At 27.1% G+C, this 17,622-nt stretch overlaps 1 protein-coding gene across 1 annotated transcript in view; it reads left to right on the top strand.

The window, feature by feature from the left end:
• Nucleotides 1-371: 371 nt before the first annotated feature.
• twz (BTB/POZ domain-containing protein twz) overlaps nt 372-17,622 on the top strand; it is a 29,862-nt gene continuing 12,611 nt past the window's right edge. Inside the window, exon 1 of the mRNA XM_016064325.4 lies at nt 372-606. Within this exon, the coding sequence (XP_015919811.1) occupies nt 446-606 (161 nt within the window). The 5' untranslated portion in view covers nt 372-445. The remainder of the gene's footprint in view (nt 607-17,622) is intronic.

The raw sequence follows: 17,622 nt of genomic DNA, 5'->3' as shown, positions 1-17,622 counted from the left end.
TTAAAAATACGAAAATTACTAACTTGTTATTTCATTACCACTTTAAATATTATGTGAAACTTGAACTTCCGGGTTCACAAGTATGTATATATACTTGATATATAGATCCTTCTCGAAATATATCCCTCTGAACTGATTTCATTACTTCTCCCTAACCGTCAAAGAAATATCTTTATTCTAATTATTCCCTGTTGTGAAGATACATACTAAATATTCAGAATACCATTACTGGCCCCCAACAATGTTTATAATTGGGCAGGGCAAATGCTCAAGGCTGCTCCCCCATATTCAGCCACACCATTTGGCGAAACGAGGTGGATTGTGGCAACCCCCCGTCGCACGCCGCTCCGGCGGACAGCCCCTGGCTATGATTAACCCTTAGTACGAGGGAGCCGGAGGAGAAGAAACGTAGGAGTGTCAGAGCAGAGAGGAAGGCGCATAGTGCATGGCTGCCCGCGGTGCCACTGCCGAGACGCCCAGAGCCGCAGCTCTACTGCCGCCCGCAGCCGCGATCTCTCCGTCAACTCCACGGCCAAGCCTCAGTCCATCCGCCAACTTAGATTCAGCTGTTGCTGCTTATGCTGGTCATTTCTCCTCCATCAGCAGGTAAATAGGGCACGTGTCCGGCGCCCGCTCTTCTCTTGTTTACACTTTCATCTTCCTTTGCTCTTTTCATCTTCGCTTTGAAACGAAGTATGTTCTCAGAAGAAATATTTTTTTCAGGCCATTTAAATGTATCGTGAAATTGTGTTATTTATGAAATAATTATGCCATTCGTTATACAGCATGAAATTGGGATATAGTTGCTTAGTATTTCAGGAAAAAATGTATTATTTGATTATTTTTTTGTACTTCGAAAGATATTGTATGCATTGAGCAACATATCATATAGTGACTTATCATTATATGGATACTTACACTAATTAGTTAATTTTTTGAATGCGTTGTTTGCAGGCTTAAATGGCAATCAATGATTTGTTTTCAAAAATTAATAATCGCTTAGTTTTTTTTTTGTTTTTTTTAAGGAGCAAATTAAAGATTTTTTACTCATATTTTTAGTTTTTGTATTGCTTCCAACAATGTTTTTTTCAAAACAATTCTGTGCATTTATTTGCTGTGATTATCAGTTTGAATCGCGAATCATTTAGAAATTTACGTATTAATTAGTACAAACTCAATATAAATAAATTAAAAATTAAAAAAAATATCGGTCAGACATGCAGTAAAAATTTTAATAACGTGTAATGCACTTTCAATGCACTTTTTTATTAAGTATGCTGATTGTAGAAGGATTTACTTCAAAGTACAATCTTCAATAGCAAAAAAAAAAAAAAAAAAAAAAAAAAAAAAAAAAAAAAAAAATCTTTAGAGAGTCAGATAATATGTAAATAAGAAAAAAATCATGAGAAAGAGAACTACATACTGCAACTTCGACTTTTTGCTCAAAATCGCTGATAATCTTTACCAATAAAGCGAAAAATATTTTTAAGTTCGTTTAAAAAAGTTTTAGATTTTAATCAAAATTATTAAAAACAATAAAAAAAAATTTTTATATTGTCACTTTTAAAGAAAAATTTGGCTTCACTGCATAATACAGAACTAGTTTTACTGTGTAATACAGAACTGTCAGTAACTGTTTTACACATAGACAAATTTAACCCTGCATAGTAAAATTCGCTAATGTAATTTTAATATAACAGTGCAATTTATAACTATTTGATAAAAATTTGAAAAAGAGATTTTTTCGAAAAATAATTTAATTGCAGTACTAAGGTTAAAGAAAATTATGAAAATGTAAGATAATTAAGGTTTAAAAAAATTTTAAAGAAGAAAATACAAGGATCTCTATCAGTAAACATCATTAACTTACTTTAATAAGATTATATATAGCTGTTTAATATGCACCTTTTCAAATTTAGTTGCAAATTTTGATTATTTTTAATTGAACTATTCAAAAAATTTTCCTCTCTGATAAATCACGAAAATTTTATATATCTGCGCTCTAGTTTTAAAGGTAAAACATGAATAAAAGATTGATTGTTTTTGTTGCTTTTAAGTTAGTTTCAGCCAAGGTAATCGAATAAAGCAAAGTATAAAATTTGCACCATACCTATTTTGCTGTAATCTACGTATCTGAGGAAAAAAATTCATAATTTTTTTTTTATCATTCACTTGCTATTTCTGCATATCAGACTGTCTACAATGGTGATTTTTTTCTTTTTGTAACGTTTTCACCGTTATAATATATTAAATATTATAAAATCGTTTTTATATGTGGTACCAAATTAATAGATAGGAAAATCCAGAAAAAGTGCGAAAAGTGCTTCTAGTGAACGAAGAATACTTGCAACATAGAATTTTTTCGGGAAAAAAAAAAGTATTCAGACAGGTGATGAGCAGTTTGCAGGTCCAGTAAAAGCTGCCTCGGGCAATAAGGACTAGGGATGATCATCCCCACCCCTCCCTTTCAAGAAATCCTAAGGGCGTAAACATACATTCCGTAGATTTTTTTTTACATCGAATCATAACTATCTAACGACTCTATATTGTAAAATTCTTCCATATTTATACATTGTTTATCAATAAGCAATGTATAAATGTTTTTTATAATGAATTTTTATTTTCAGTATATAATGGATATAAATTCAATTTCTAAGATTACATTTTTTTATTGATTTATACTGAAAAAAAAATACTTCTGTTCTACTTAAATTAAAAGGTAAAACTTTCTTATACTGTTTAACTCAGGCATACTCAACTCTTGACAGGGTGGCCTGATTAAGTCCTTAGTTGGTCGATGAGCAACTCTTATTTCCTAGCCAATTTTTTTTTTTTTTTTTAAACAAGCAACTTTGGAACATGGATAAAAAAAACTTAAAGTATAGCATAAAATTTCCCAAATACAGAGAAAAAGTATTAATTTGAATAACGAAACTTTTTTTAAATCCTGAATTTTTCCCTTTTAAATTTTGTAAACAAATATTTTATAAACCAAAGCCTGTTGAAAACTTTTGCAGTTAAGGAATTTATTTTAAATTAAAGATTTAAGTAATTAATATGAAGCAATAAATAATAGAATTGATTTTCCAGGGGGGTAACAAAACTAGTTACAATTTAATGCAGCAAACAGCATTTTTTTTTAAAGATTAGATATTTGTATACTTTGCTTTGAATATATGTATGTACAATTTTCTGTACTTAGTATTCCAATGTTTAAAACTAGTTGATGTTGTTTATAACAAAACAAATTAATTAAGTTCGTGTTAGTTGATGCAAAAACTAAATTGACTGTGGCCGGTCTTCCTCTAATAAATGTTGTGCATCTCTAGTTTATTGTGTTCAACTAATTAAAATGATGTCATTGATAATATATTTGCTAAATCGATAGTTGTTTTTGATCATTTAACTGGCATATTTATGGAACGCATCATAGTAAATGAAATTTATAAGTAAATAAAAATAGTATCATAATAATAATTTTGCATCAGAAAATATTATAAACGCAAATTAGTATTTTTTTTTAAAAAAACTTTAAACTATCTGCTACCCGAGTAGCATGTTTGATGCAAATATTTTGCTGTCTTTTCAGGGATACAGTAAAGCTGTTTCATGTTTAAGAAATTCATTAAATTGTGGAAATACTATTCTGCTAACCTATTTTGTAATTCAAGAATACAATGAAATATAATTTAATACGAATTTGTTTATTTTAACTTTATACTATCCGTTATCTGAGTAGCAAAGACGAAGGAGCACTTCTTCTAGAAAATTTTTATTTTACTTTTGAAAGGATTTTGTTTTTGTTTAGATTTTTTACATATACACGAATTAGATTGTTATTCTGAGACAATATTAAGCACTGAGGAAAATTATAATTTAGGAATAGAACAGAGTTACTTCCGAGACAAGAAATTCATTAATTTTGGGAATATATTATTCTTTAAACCTAGTGTGAAGTTCGGAGTTGAGAAAAAGGCCTGTATTAAAATTTTATTTTTATTTTTTAAACAAGAAAAAAAAAACGGTTTTACCTTTGAAACTTCTCAGGTCTGAGGAATAACAATTTGAGGACAATTTTTTTAAATTTTTAACGTTTTAAAGTTAGTCTTATATTTTTTATGAATTATAAATCGTTTTTATTTTAAATCCAACATTTTTAAAATTTTTGAATAATATACCACATGAAAATCAGATTATTTATTTAATGCTTTCTAAGATTAAATGCCCTAAAGCAATCGTTCCATCCCATGGATTAAAGTCATGTTTCCTTTCCTATATCACCTTCAGCGGTACCTGTTTTTCTGTTTTAATGAAAAGAAAAATGTAGATTATATGTATCTCAAGGTCTAACACTTAAGTTTTCTTACGCCTTCCATGACACACTTAATTTATATCTGATTAAGATTTAATGTAACAATTGATTTTGATAATTGAAACATTCATAGTTTCGTTCTAAATATATTTAAACTTAAAAGAAGCGAAAATATATTCAAAAATGATTTCAATTTTTAGGAAATTATCTTTTGATTTCTAAATATTACTAATCATGAAAAGAAATTTATGTTACTGTGAGTAATACTTAAGTTTTCTTATGTCTTTCATGGTGCAATTTATATCCGATTAAGATTTAATGTAACAATAAATTTTGTTAATTGAAACATTCATAGTTTCATTCTAAATATATTTAAACTTAAAAGAAAAAAAATATTTAAAAATGATTTAAGTTCTTAGGAAATTATATTTCAATTTCTAAAAAATAAATTTATGTTATTACATGTATCTCATGGTCTAACACTCAAGTTTTCTTATGCCTTCCATGACACACTTAATTTATATCCGATTAGGACTTAATGTAAGAATAGATTTTGTTAATTGAAACATTCATAGTTTCATTCTAAATATTTTTAAACTTAAAAGAAAGAAAAACATTCAAAGAGTGATTTAAGTTTGACTATTTAAAACTATTTATAATCATAAAATATAATAATCGAAAATAAAATAAAATCGAAATTAAAAAATTCCAAAATATATTTCAGCTTGTAATTAGAGCATCAGAGAAAAATTAATGAAAGCGGCACCAGTGTCTCATCTGCGTCAAGGTAAAAAAGCAGCAAAATTTTGATAGACTACTTTGCAAAAAGTGAACAAACGTAGAAAATTAAAGTATTAAACTTTTTGTATCCTTTTTTTTTTCTTTTTTTTTTTTTTTTTTTTTTGGAAAAGTCATTAAAATTATTATTTTTTTCATTTTTATAAAAAAATACAATATACCAAATTATGTCTATTTTTTATTTAAAATCTTGATCAAGTGACCTTTATGTAAATTTGATATTAATTATCTAAAGATTCCAGTTGCATATGTATTATATGTAAGTAAATTATAAAAAATTAATGCCAACATAGAATATTAAATAGTGTAATAAATAACAAATGTAATATTACATAATGTAAATCGAAATAAGTAATTCGTCAAATATCTTTTATGTGCGTGGTTTAGGTTAGCGACAATGTCAACACAGTATCTTGTCTACCACTACATATGTAAGTTTTACGATTAAATTTTAAATGAGTAAATTTTCAAACAATAATGAATTAAAATTGTTGCAAATTAATAATGAGAAAAACGACTGATAAATAGTGTGAAGAGCTTAACAACAGTTCTTTTGACAAGAGTCTTTCTTTTCTGAGATCAAAATACTATGTAATGACCAAAGCCAAGATCTTAAAGATCTAAAAATTCTAAAAAAAGGCTTTTAAAAATTATTAAAAATGCCTTGAAATTAAAAATAATATCCTTAAAAGGTTTCGAAGCCATGTTTTATATTTAGTTTCTTTTAGAAAAAAATTATAAGCCGTAACTTGTTTTAAAATAAGATACATTTGGTTAATAAAATAAGATTGAACGAGATGAATACAAATTTATTAATTTTTAGTTACAGTCTTCAAGAACATCATAATTGTATTGTACTATCAAATTTTTTTTTGAGATTTTTTTAAATTAAAAGCTTGCCTATTGTCCAAAACATACTACTTATATTTTGAAAAACTTTCTTTGGCATCAACACTTGTAATTGAAGGATATTTAAAATATCAAGATTCAACGCAAAAAATACACTAACTTATATTTAAAAAAATTAAATCACAAGCAAAATGCATTTAAATAAAAGATATCATTCAAAATGTATTTAAAAAAATAATAGAAAAAGGCTCAAAAATGAAAGATTGACAAAAAAAAAAGAACTATTCCCTGTAATGAAAAAAAAAGAACAGAAATGGACTTATAGTAACCACTTTCTGAAGTACCGCAGAAGTACCTTCTTATTTCCTTTTCGTAAAATAATGATTAAAAAAATAACAGTCCGTAGTTTTTTACGGTAATTGAACTAAGGTCTATTAAATTTGGTTAAAATAATGGTGAATTTCTCTCGTGATAGAAGTTTCATGATAATCCTTCATAATTTTAAATATTATTTCAAATTTAAGAATTATTTGAATTATTAGCTTTAGATTTATAACAAAACACAGCTCTTTAGATAGTTGAGCAATTTACAGCCATATAAACTAACGATCCTTGAAAAAGTTTAAATGGTTGATTTCTCTTGAGAAAGCGGCTTCCAAATATTCCTTTATAATTTGAATTGTTATTTTAAATTTTAAAAAATTATTAGAAAAGTTTAGATTCATAGTATATCACAACTCTTTCGATAGTTATTAAACAGTTTAAAACCATACAAACTAAGGATTATTGAAAATGGTTAAAAGTTTAATAAATGGTTAAATTTTTCCCCGAGAAAGTGGCTTCCTAGTAGTCCTTTATATTTTGAATTGCTATTTTGAATTTAAAAATTGTAAAATGTTTAGATCCATATCAAAACACAGCTCTTTAGATAGTTATTAAACAATTTAACTTATTGTGGAAATTGAGAAAGAAAATTATTTATAAATATAGAAAGAATTACTTACTTTATTAGGAATTTATAATATTTAAAAACCTGAATTAAAAGTATTACTTCATTTTTTTTCATAGTTGCCTGTTCGATCAATTCCTTCTTCCCACTATCATTCTAGCAGTGCGCCATCTAGAGTTTCGTCGAAGAAGATAATTTTCAAAACAATTGTATTTGACAACATTGTTGTTGCACCACGTGTTACAATTTTCAGCTTAATAAGTAACAGTGATTTAAATTCTGCAGGCGTTTATATCCGTTGCATATTATCGAAAACAGAAATACAATTTCCATAGAACAGGCAGTTAGTAAGATATTCATAATTTTATAGGTTATAAAAATATTGAATAACATACTATTTTCATAAATGTATACAGATTTTTAATAATGTTGAAAAATAAAATAATGCATAAATGTTTAAATGATCATTATAATTTTAGCTTATATTATATTAATTATTATACTTTCATTCCCAAATAGTGGTTAGGTAAAGAAACTTGGTACTGATATTTTCTATAAGAAATATGGTACAATTAAATTTTAATTTCCTTAAATTTAAATTATTCAAGTAAAATACGTTACCAGAAAATAAAATGTTGAAGTACGACAGATTAAAATGATTATAATGTGTCGCTTCGCATTTTAAAATGTTAAATGTATCTTGTTACCGTTGAATTAAATAAGGCAATCGAAAATAAAACATTTCTTAGGGGGCAGCAAATTTTTCTGCAGTGTTTTAATTAACTATTCATGGGTAATATTTTGCATGTCATCTAAAATTTAATAGCTAATGTTAATATACTTTGTACTGACAATATGAACTCTAAATAATTAGAATGAAGGGCAGCTTTTATTTAGTTTAGAAAAAAACTTCATAAAAATATGATAAGAAAAATATTCAACTACATTTAGCCCTTTTTTTTGTCTGCAGTTGTGTGGCTCTTAGAGAGAATTGGAGATATTTATTTGCCTTTTCAATTGAAAAGTTTGGAGTAATATAATGATTATCCACATTTTTATATTAAGTCACGTTTTTAAATTTGTGAAAAACACTACTTCTATTTACAAAATACAATGCTTCTGTGGATTGTGTTGTAATATTCTGAGAACTTGTAAAGTCCCTACCTGGAAGAAATGTTAAGGGATATTTCGATGTAAAATTATTACCCCAAACTCTTTTTATTTCTATAGTTATGTTTCGTTTTATTTAAATAAGAATATAAATATTCATTAAATTTATGTTTCTTTTGAATACATTGAATAATTATCTGTATAACACATAAACATCTTTTCGGATATTTTTTTACGACTAATTTAAAGATTTGCTTATCATACATGAATCCAAAATACATTTTTAACTTTTAACATTAAACTTTTGCTTGTTTTGTTTATTCAATTCTTACTAAAGTATTAAAGCGTTAAATTACTTTTATTAATTGTCCTTAAATATTTATCCATATATTTATCAATGTCAATTTTGAAAAGAAATTAAGAATCCATTTATAACAACACAAAAAAGCATTTTGGTTTGTATATTCAGATTCGACATGCGTTTTCTAGTATGGTTCATTTTCGCGCTGTATAGCATGCGAATAAGAAACCTGACAAAACCAAAGTATTCATTTACAAACAGTTATTGAGAAAAACGAAAATCGTTGTTTTAATGAACACATTTTCTGCTTTTTATTTACAGAAACTTCTGAAGTTCATCAATTTCTTTATGATATTAAATATTTTTTATGTATAAAATGTTTCTCACATTTTTGTAGCAGAAATTGAGGATTTGATTCATTTTCGTTTTTTTAAATTTATTTATTATTATTTTTATCAATAAATATCATTTGTTGCTTCTTTTTTGTGTTTTTCTCCGCTTTTTATTCAATAACACTGTCTTTTTAAAAGTTTCATGCATAAAATCTTTCTCATTTTATCGTAACAGAAATTGAGAAATTTGATTCATTGCGAAGTGGAGATAGATGCATTTAAATTCGTCATGCAGTTTTAGGTTTTATTTTCAATTTATTTATTTTGCTACGAAACCATACAGATCTAAATATTAATTTTCTACTTATCATTATGAAACATAAAAAATGTTTTCGCGTTTTATTTTATAAAAATATTGAAGATCACCCTAAACCTGAAGTTTTTTATGTATAAAGTATTCCTTATCTTCTTGTAGCAAAAATTGAAGATTCCCTCAAATTGAGGGATTCAATTTCTTGCGAAGTGATCCACTTTCGATTCTGAAACAATAATTATATAGGTCAAGAAGAGTTTTACTATTACTTCATCATTACTTTAGACATCCGATAACAAATTGCTCTTTGACGAAATGTCGATCAAATATTTTATGGAACGATAAATAGCAATTTAAAACTTTTAGATGTTACGCCATTTCTTAGTTGTCAGTTAATAGACTAATAAGTTACGAATCTTCACTTAGTTTACTCTATTCAACAGCATTTCTTTTTGCTTTTTAAGCTCTGAAGAGTGTGACACTTATGTCAATACAGTTTCACATTTTGAAACATCGGGATTAACGTTTTTCTTCCCTAAAAATGGTGCTACTATACCATGCCGAAGAATTATAATGTAATTTTTTTAATTACAGTGATTCTAAAAATCTTTAACAGCTAATAAGCAGTTTTCCAAGTAAATAGCACAAATTTTTAATGTAATGCGTACTTTTCTTAATTATTAAAAGAGGGGGTTAGTTTGAAACACCTTACTTTTTTATCTTTATACATTAAATATTTAAAATGTTTAGAATAAATTTCTTTTTTGTATAGTTTAAACACATTAACACCATTGTTAATCTTTTCGTAGTGGAAAAAATTTAATCGAATTTTTTGAAATAGGAACCAAAGGAAATTTGTCATCGTATGCAGTAGGTCCGTTAAAACATTCCGCGCACACTGTAAAAATTCCGTATCAAGTTACGGTAAAAAGTACCAGCACTCAGGGTGCCGATACATTTTACCGTAAAATCCATTTCTACTGTAAAATTTTACGAAACAAAAATATAATAAACCGTAATTTTACAGTAATATTTTTTGCAAAATCACTAAATTTCCTGAATTAAATAAATATCACAGTAAATTACGGTATTAAATTTTACGGTAAAAATGAATTTTACGGATGCTGCACCCAGGATGCGAGTACTTTTTACTGTAAGTGGACCTGGAATTTTTTACGGTGTAAGCACTAATAGAAGAGGTTAGCGATTTGCTTATCTTTTGCTGATAGGGGAGGAGGAGAATGAGCATCGATACATTTTACCGTAAAATCCATTTCTACTGTAAAATTTTACGAAACAGAAATATAATAAACCGTAATTTTACAGTAATATTTTTTGCAAAATCACTAAATTCCCTTAATTAAATAAATATCACAGTAAATTACGGTATGAAATTTTACGGTAAAAATGAATTTTACGGATGCTGCACCCAGGATGTGAATACTTTTTACTGTAAGTGGACCTGGAATTTTTTACGGTGTTAGCACTAATAGAAGAGGTTAGCGATTTGCTTATCTTTTGCTGATAGCGGAGGAGGAGAATGAGCATCGCTAACGTAAGATAATAAAATTCCCCAATTTTTTTGTTTTTATTTTTTTTTAAATCAAAACAAAAAATAGAACAAAAAATCACACGCGAAAAAATTTCACATTTGGATTAAAAGTTTGAAGATAGAAAAAAATGAACCAAAAATTTCAGAAGAAAACCGTTTTTGGCTCAACAGGAAAACATAAAAGAATATTCTATTCAAAAGAATAGAACATTGAGTAAACGGAATATTTTACTTAAATTTAAATAAAATTAATTAAAACGTAAAATTTTTTATAGATGCAAAGCTACATCTTTTATTTAAATTCAATCGTAAAATAAGATTAATACAGTCACAGTTAAAGAAAAAACCGGGGGGGGGGAGGTGTTGCAACTTTCCTGTATAGGCACGGGGGAAGGCGTCAGTGAGTTTCTTAGGTTAGTGTGCTTGCAACTAAAATTGTATAAAATGTACTTACGTAATATTTGTACGGTTCCACTTTCAAAATGATGCGATCTGCTCCTTCCTATATTCTTTAAAAAATATAAAGTGGTTGATTAAAGGTTAAAAATTAAAATTACCCTCTAGAAAAATGCTCTTATTTGTTCGTTTGACTGGAATCATGGTATCAGCAGCTTAACTGGTGATGCTTTTATGATCTTTATATATATATATATATATATATATATATATATATATATATATATATATATATATATATATATATATATATAAAATAAAATTAAAAGATATAATGTCTTCATCAGTTCACACGATTATATTCACAAAAATGAGTGCTTTCTAATATTATATCCATATAGCCAAAGCAAAATATATCAAAACAATAGTGTGAGGAGCACTCAAAAAGATTGAAACAAATTAGAACACATTAAGCACAAAATAAAATAGATTATAAAATATAAAAACAGAAGCGCAAATGGAGTTATAAGCGTAAATATAGGGATATTGTTTTATGGCACGTTCTTACTGCAGTGCTGAAGCGCGTTTGATTTGTTAGTTTTCTAGAATGTGGCTCGAAAATGATTGCGCGCAAGGTTAACTAGTGATGCTTTTATGATCTTTTTACATACACACACACACATAAAGATCATATAAGCATCATCAGTACATATACACATATTACACTGGATAATTTAAAGAAATTAATAATTAATAAGGTTGCTATTTAATTATACAATTTTAATGATTTTGGAAACTTAACACTTATTTTTAAAAAAAATGTGTGAGAGAGAGAGAAACATGATTTGCCCGTTTTGCACAGATTTTTAGCCAAGGATTTGCCCGAATTGGATTTCCTCATGGTGAAAATATAAAATAACGAAGAAGTTTTTAGTAAAGTTATTAATAATAACGTACGATTAACTTAATGATTTTATACAGTATTTAATTACTTTAGTTGGGGATCTATTGCTTTTTATCAAATTTTGAAAGAGCTTTTCTTTTTTTTGTATTAAAGGAATATGTAGAAACATTACTACATATTCTTTTAATTCTATTCATTTGATTAAAATGGTATTTAAATTGAGGTTTTCAGAAACATTAGAATTCCAAGTAATTAGTTTATTTATATTAAAATTATTTCTTTTATTGTATAAACTATCCAAGCAGATATTTATTTTCTTTTTTATAATATTTTTTTTAAAAATTTATTTTATTTTATTTTAATAATTTTTTTTCTTCTCTTTTCATAACTCTGTATTATTGTCCAAGTTTCCTCGCTCGTTGTTTGTATTTCTCTTTATTATTTTAAATTTATTTAATGAGTTCTATATTATACTTGCAGCTTATGCGCAGTAAGCAAAACTTATTAGTTTTCTTCCTTTTTTCTTTTAATACTTTTAGTCTTTATTTGTGCTATATATATATATATATATATATATATATATATATATATATATATATATATATATATATATATATATATATATATATATATATATATATATATATATATATATATATATATATATATATATATATATATATATATATATATATATATATCGTATTTTTCTAATTATTTTATTTATTTATTTTTTAATTTCAAATCCACAGAAAGTTCTATTTTAAACAGCAGAAACTATTTAAAATGTTCGATAAACTGAAATTGTTGAGTAGTTATAAGCAATTGCTGCTAAGTGAAAATTTGTTATTAACAATGAATTTCTCCATTAGTATTAACAGAATGATTCTATCTGTTTACATGAAATTACTCAGGTTTAAATATTACATCTTTAAATGAATATCGAGGCACCCAGGTTTATTTTTCCTCGGCAATTTCATTACATATAACACGATTACAGGAACGCATTTTAACAATCGCTATCACGAGTTTAACTAGATTATTGCTTGATTCATTTTTATAAATTTCAATCTAAAGTATCTTAAATATCTAAGAGGATGTCAAATTATATGTCACTTTAGGAGGACATGGAAATTCATTTTGCCTGAACTCACTTTTTCTATACTTTAAATTAGTTATGGAGGTGAAACAGAATTTACAATGAAAAGTTTATCTTGCGGTATAATGTCCCCTTAAGGCTGCTCATCCCTTTAAATAATAAAACGCGCAAGCCAATCGATTACAAGTAAAACGCATTTGAAAATCAAGTACAGACAGCTAAAGCTCGAAAGCCGTTAATACATTACCTAACTAATCTTCAGATTAAATTGGGTAATCCGTTAAAGTTAGTTTCTCTCATGGTATCAACGAATTTGTTAATTATTTGATCGCATTTATTAACTTGATTCTTTAAATATTGAAATTAAATAAATAGCATTATGGATAGCATTATAGTAATAAATTTTTAAGCCCCTTGATTCTTTGTATTATGTTTCTACAGTGATAGATAATTAATTTTACCAACTATGAAGTGTTGATGGTAGTAACTTGATTTCTTAGATAACGGAAAATAAATACGCGTGCAGAAACGGGGTTATTCTTTCAGCAAAAATGTTATTTTCACTTTAACGAGTGGGTAATGTGAAAATTAAATAGGGAGGGAAATTACAACTAACTTTAACACCTTAATGGTAACACACATACTAGTCCAGTTTTTCCCTCGCAAACTGCGCTGTGGCCTCAGTGATAACGTTCTTTCTTGACGTCTGGTCGCTCGGGGTCCAATCTGCGCTGCGAATAGCTTTTCTTTATTTTAAACAAAAAATTTCTTTAATAAATCATTTGTTCACAGTTATAATTAATTTATTATAAATGTTTTTATATTACTTGATATTTAGGCAGGGATACCCTGATTGGTAGGGCATTGGGCCCATGCCCAAAATTGTCATGAGTTCGATCCCCACCGGGTGAAGTAAATGGTGACTGGTGTACGTTAAATCTGTCGGGTCACAAAATCCTCCATGTTCCCATACCAAAACATAACTCAGGGGGTACTGAATTGGAGATCGATCGGTTCAGGTCAAAATTGCAATCTGTGGATGTATGAATGGGTCCACCCTATAAACGGGCTGTGACGTTTGTGTGTGGCAGGAGTCAAATTATTTGCCATAAATGGCGCCACTGGGAAACAAGATGCTCACGCCTTTTGCCTTAATGGCATACAACGAACTTGATATTTAAATTAGAGTAATCAAAGTTCGGATCAAATAATTATGATTAAAATAATAATATTTATAAACAGTGCCTATATCAATTAAAAATTTAGTGATTTTTGTTGAAATATTTTATTTTTATATATTGTCTTTCAAACAAGAATAGGGATAATTGTCATAAAATCATTTCAAATTATCTCTTTGGGCATCTAGCACAGTTAAAGTTGAAATGATTGTTTGCAAGAGCGGCGTTTCTGAAGTTGATCTGCTGAAAAACATACTTCATTAACATTTAAAAATATTTCTTTCTTTTCTGCAATTTTAGAAACACAACAAGTATGCTTTGTAATTTTTTAATAATAAAATTAACCATATGATAAACTCATTTTTTAAAGTTATGACTGAGTTTTAATAAAGTCTACACGAGAATTTTTTCTCTGTTTCGTTCAATATGCAGAATTCCGTATACACTTTACTAAATTTTTTGCCTGTCTATAAAAATAATCGTCGCAAATTTGTACTAGAGGAATGCATTTGATAATTATATTTGTATTTGTATAAATAGGCTTTTTTTTTCTTTTTTTGCTTCATCCTGGAAAATTTCGTCACATATTTCAGAGTTTGTGTAAGTCCGCCCCAGAGAGTTGACAAGTAGAACAAAGTGTCACTTTTCCACATAAAATTTTTAACAGTTTTGAAGGAAGTCAATGTATAATCCTTCTGTTAACTTCGTTGACTTTAAAGACGTCATTATGACACATTTATATGTTTATGCACAATCTTTTTCTGTTTTCTGAACTTTCGGATCGAATTAAACAGTTGATTCTTGAGGGCATGCAAATATCTGTCTAATTTAAATATTCAGTAATATCTAATAAATAAAAAACGCACTAAACAAGAAATAAACCTATGTTTAAATTCGTTATTGTAAACAGTAAATTTAAGGAGAAAAAAGAAAATTAAATGATCCACAGGGTGAATCGAACCTTGAATGTCTAAACATCAAGCAATAACATTACCACATTGAGAAAAAATGGTCTAAACTACCAGAACATGGTAAAATTTACCTTTTGTTTGGCTCTATAGGAGCGCTAAAAAGCTGGGTAATTTTTACAGAAGTGCTTTGGTAATGATTTTTGTAAAATTATCAATAAAATATTTTTTTTCATAATATGTGTTAAAATTTGGTAAACTTAGGTAATTTTGCCATGATACCTCAGAGCACGGCATAAAATCATTTATTCAGTTAAATTTACTTTTCAATTTTGTATTTTTACTTAACGGTGATCATAAGAACTATAATTTTAAAAACCAGAATTTCCGGTAAACCGTTGCCTTATGAATATGGTTTACATACTGTATATTTTGGTTTTATTACCATAATTATGTTTTTTTTTTAACCAGAAATGTCTTTACAATACAGTATGGTAATTTTATCATAATTGTAACTAGATAATGGAGAACATTATCTAGAACATTTCGTGTCAGATGTTATAAAAATTTCATCCAGATAAAAAGTCTTAGTAATTATGTTTACTATTTTTACGCCATTCAAATAAATATTTCATTATTTTCTCCTAAAAAATTTTAAACTTTTTCAAAGAGCTAACATTTTTTTAATATATTTTTTTCAAGGAATGAAAGCTAAATGGAGCTTTATTTTATGCAGTGGTAATTTAACAGTCAAAAATCCATGATAGATATACTTAATATCAGAAATTATACGTAATATCTTGATAACAACCGAGTAAGGCGTTATTTGTATTAAAATCCTTTGTGAAAGTGTCTAAGTTGAGCTAAAAATTGCCGTATGTTTTTATTCATAAGGTATTGTTATTCAGCTTATTTCATAAATAAAGGTGAATGAAAAGATGATAAAATTCAGTGAACTGTCTTATCCGCTAGCAATGAAGTTTTCATGTTATTAAAATATTGAAAGGATATTTTTAACGATAGTAATGCAAGTACTTTTTATTGGATTGAGGCATTTTTAAAAGTATAAATGTAAACATGAATACAGCATATACTCACGTTATACTCAGAATAAACGTAAAAATCGTATGCGACAGTAATATAACAATTATTATAACAATTTAAAATACAATTTTTTTTTCACTCCATGATAACTTTTTTTTATCGCCATGTTTTAAGAAAGCAGATAATTCTCATATGTGACAAAGTTCAAACTTTATAAGTTTAAAACAATCAAGTATTCGAAAAGAAAATTAATTAGACAAAATCTTACTGCACTTACCTTAATTCCATATTTTTTTAAGAATAAAGAATGTCTTCAGATCAGTAATCAACATTTTGCTATCTTGCTGCCATGTTTGTTCAAAAACTGAAAACGGATTCTCAGAGCTGTTTCAATTTTGAGCATATTCAATAAAGAGTACGTGGAGTTTTCAAATTAGACTATATATGTTTCGGAGCTATTTTGACACATTTTTGAGAATTTCTTTTTTACAGGGAAACAACTTTTTTTCTTTCTATTTTATGTCAATTACACTATTTAATTCTTAAACAAAAAATTGTTTTAATTTTATTAAAGAATAAAATGGGGAAACTAAGAACAGATAGTAACTTGAGCTAAGTGTCGTTGATTAACTGGCTAAAAGGAAGTTTCGTGGCTCAAAGCTGATCCTGAAAAAATTATTTCAACTGTACAACCTGAGCCTGCCAGAACAGCAATGTCGGTACACTGCTCCTTAATAAAAATTTAAGGTGTTTTTGAGGTTTGTTTGAGGTGTAAAGGTTGATTTCAAAAACAACTTTAAACGATCAACCTCTCAAGGTGTATAATCAAGATGTATGAAGTTGTTTTATTTGCACTTGAGGTTGTTGGAAATCTATTTTAGAGCAACCAGCTTAGAGAGGTTATTTTTTAGGTGTACAGGCTATTTTTCTACTCTTCAAGAGAATAAGTATTTTTGAAAAGTGGATAATTTAACCCAATCTCAACAAGAAGTATTGCTGAGTAATATATGAGGATGATTTTATGAGGTGTAAATTGATGTTTATTAATGAGGTTATTTTTGGTGCAAAACATAACCTAATTTTCTACCTCAGGTGTTATTTTACTTCTGTCTCCCTGTACATTTGTCAACCTGTTTTACATCTGTCAACCTCAAAAACTGCTTTCTTTTGTTGTAAGGGTTGCCACTCAACAGAATTTTTTTTAAAAAAATACTTGAAATTTCAATTAATTTGAAACCTTTACTGTTAAATGTTATAAGTCTTAGTATCAGAAAAGAAAAATAGTTTTTGTATTAATATCATTTTGCTCTGACTCCTCATGGAATGATCCTGCAGTTTCTCTCTTTTTTTTTCTTTTAATTTCAATAATTCTAAGTTTTTGTAAATGATTTATAGTAAAAAAATAGAAATAGACGTGCTGTTTTTAAGCAACTGTCAAAAAATCGAAATTTTAACCAATGGCAACAAATTTTGAGTCCAAACATATAGTTGTTTATTTATTTATTCTTATTTCATTTGTATTTGCTTTTATATATTTATCTCATTCATTTTTATTTATTTATTTCTATTTATTTATT

Source organism: Parasteatoda tepidariorum, chromosome 11 (assembly GCF_982258835.1).
Source record: "Parasteatoda tepidariorum strain Cologne lab strain chromosome 11, Ptep-v5.0, whole genome shotgun sequence".
Taxonomy (NCBI): Eukaryota; Metazoa; Arthropoda; class Arachnida; order Araneae; family Theridiidae; genus Parasteatoda; species Parasteatoda tepidariorum.
Note: the sequence above shows the minus strand (reverse complement) of the source record. Positions and strands in the feature narration are given on the sequence as shown.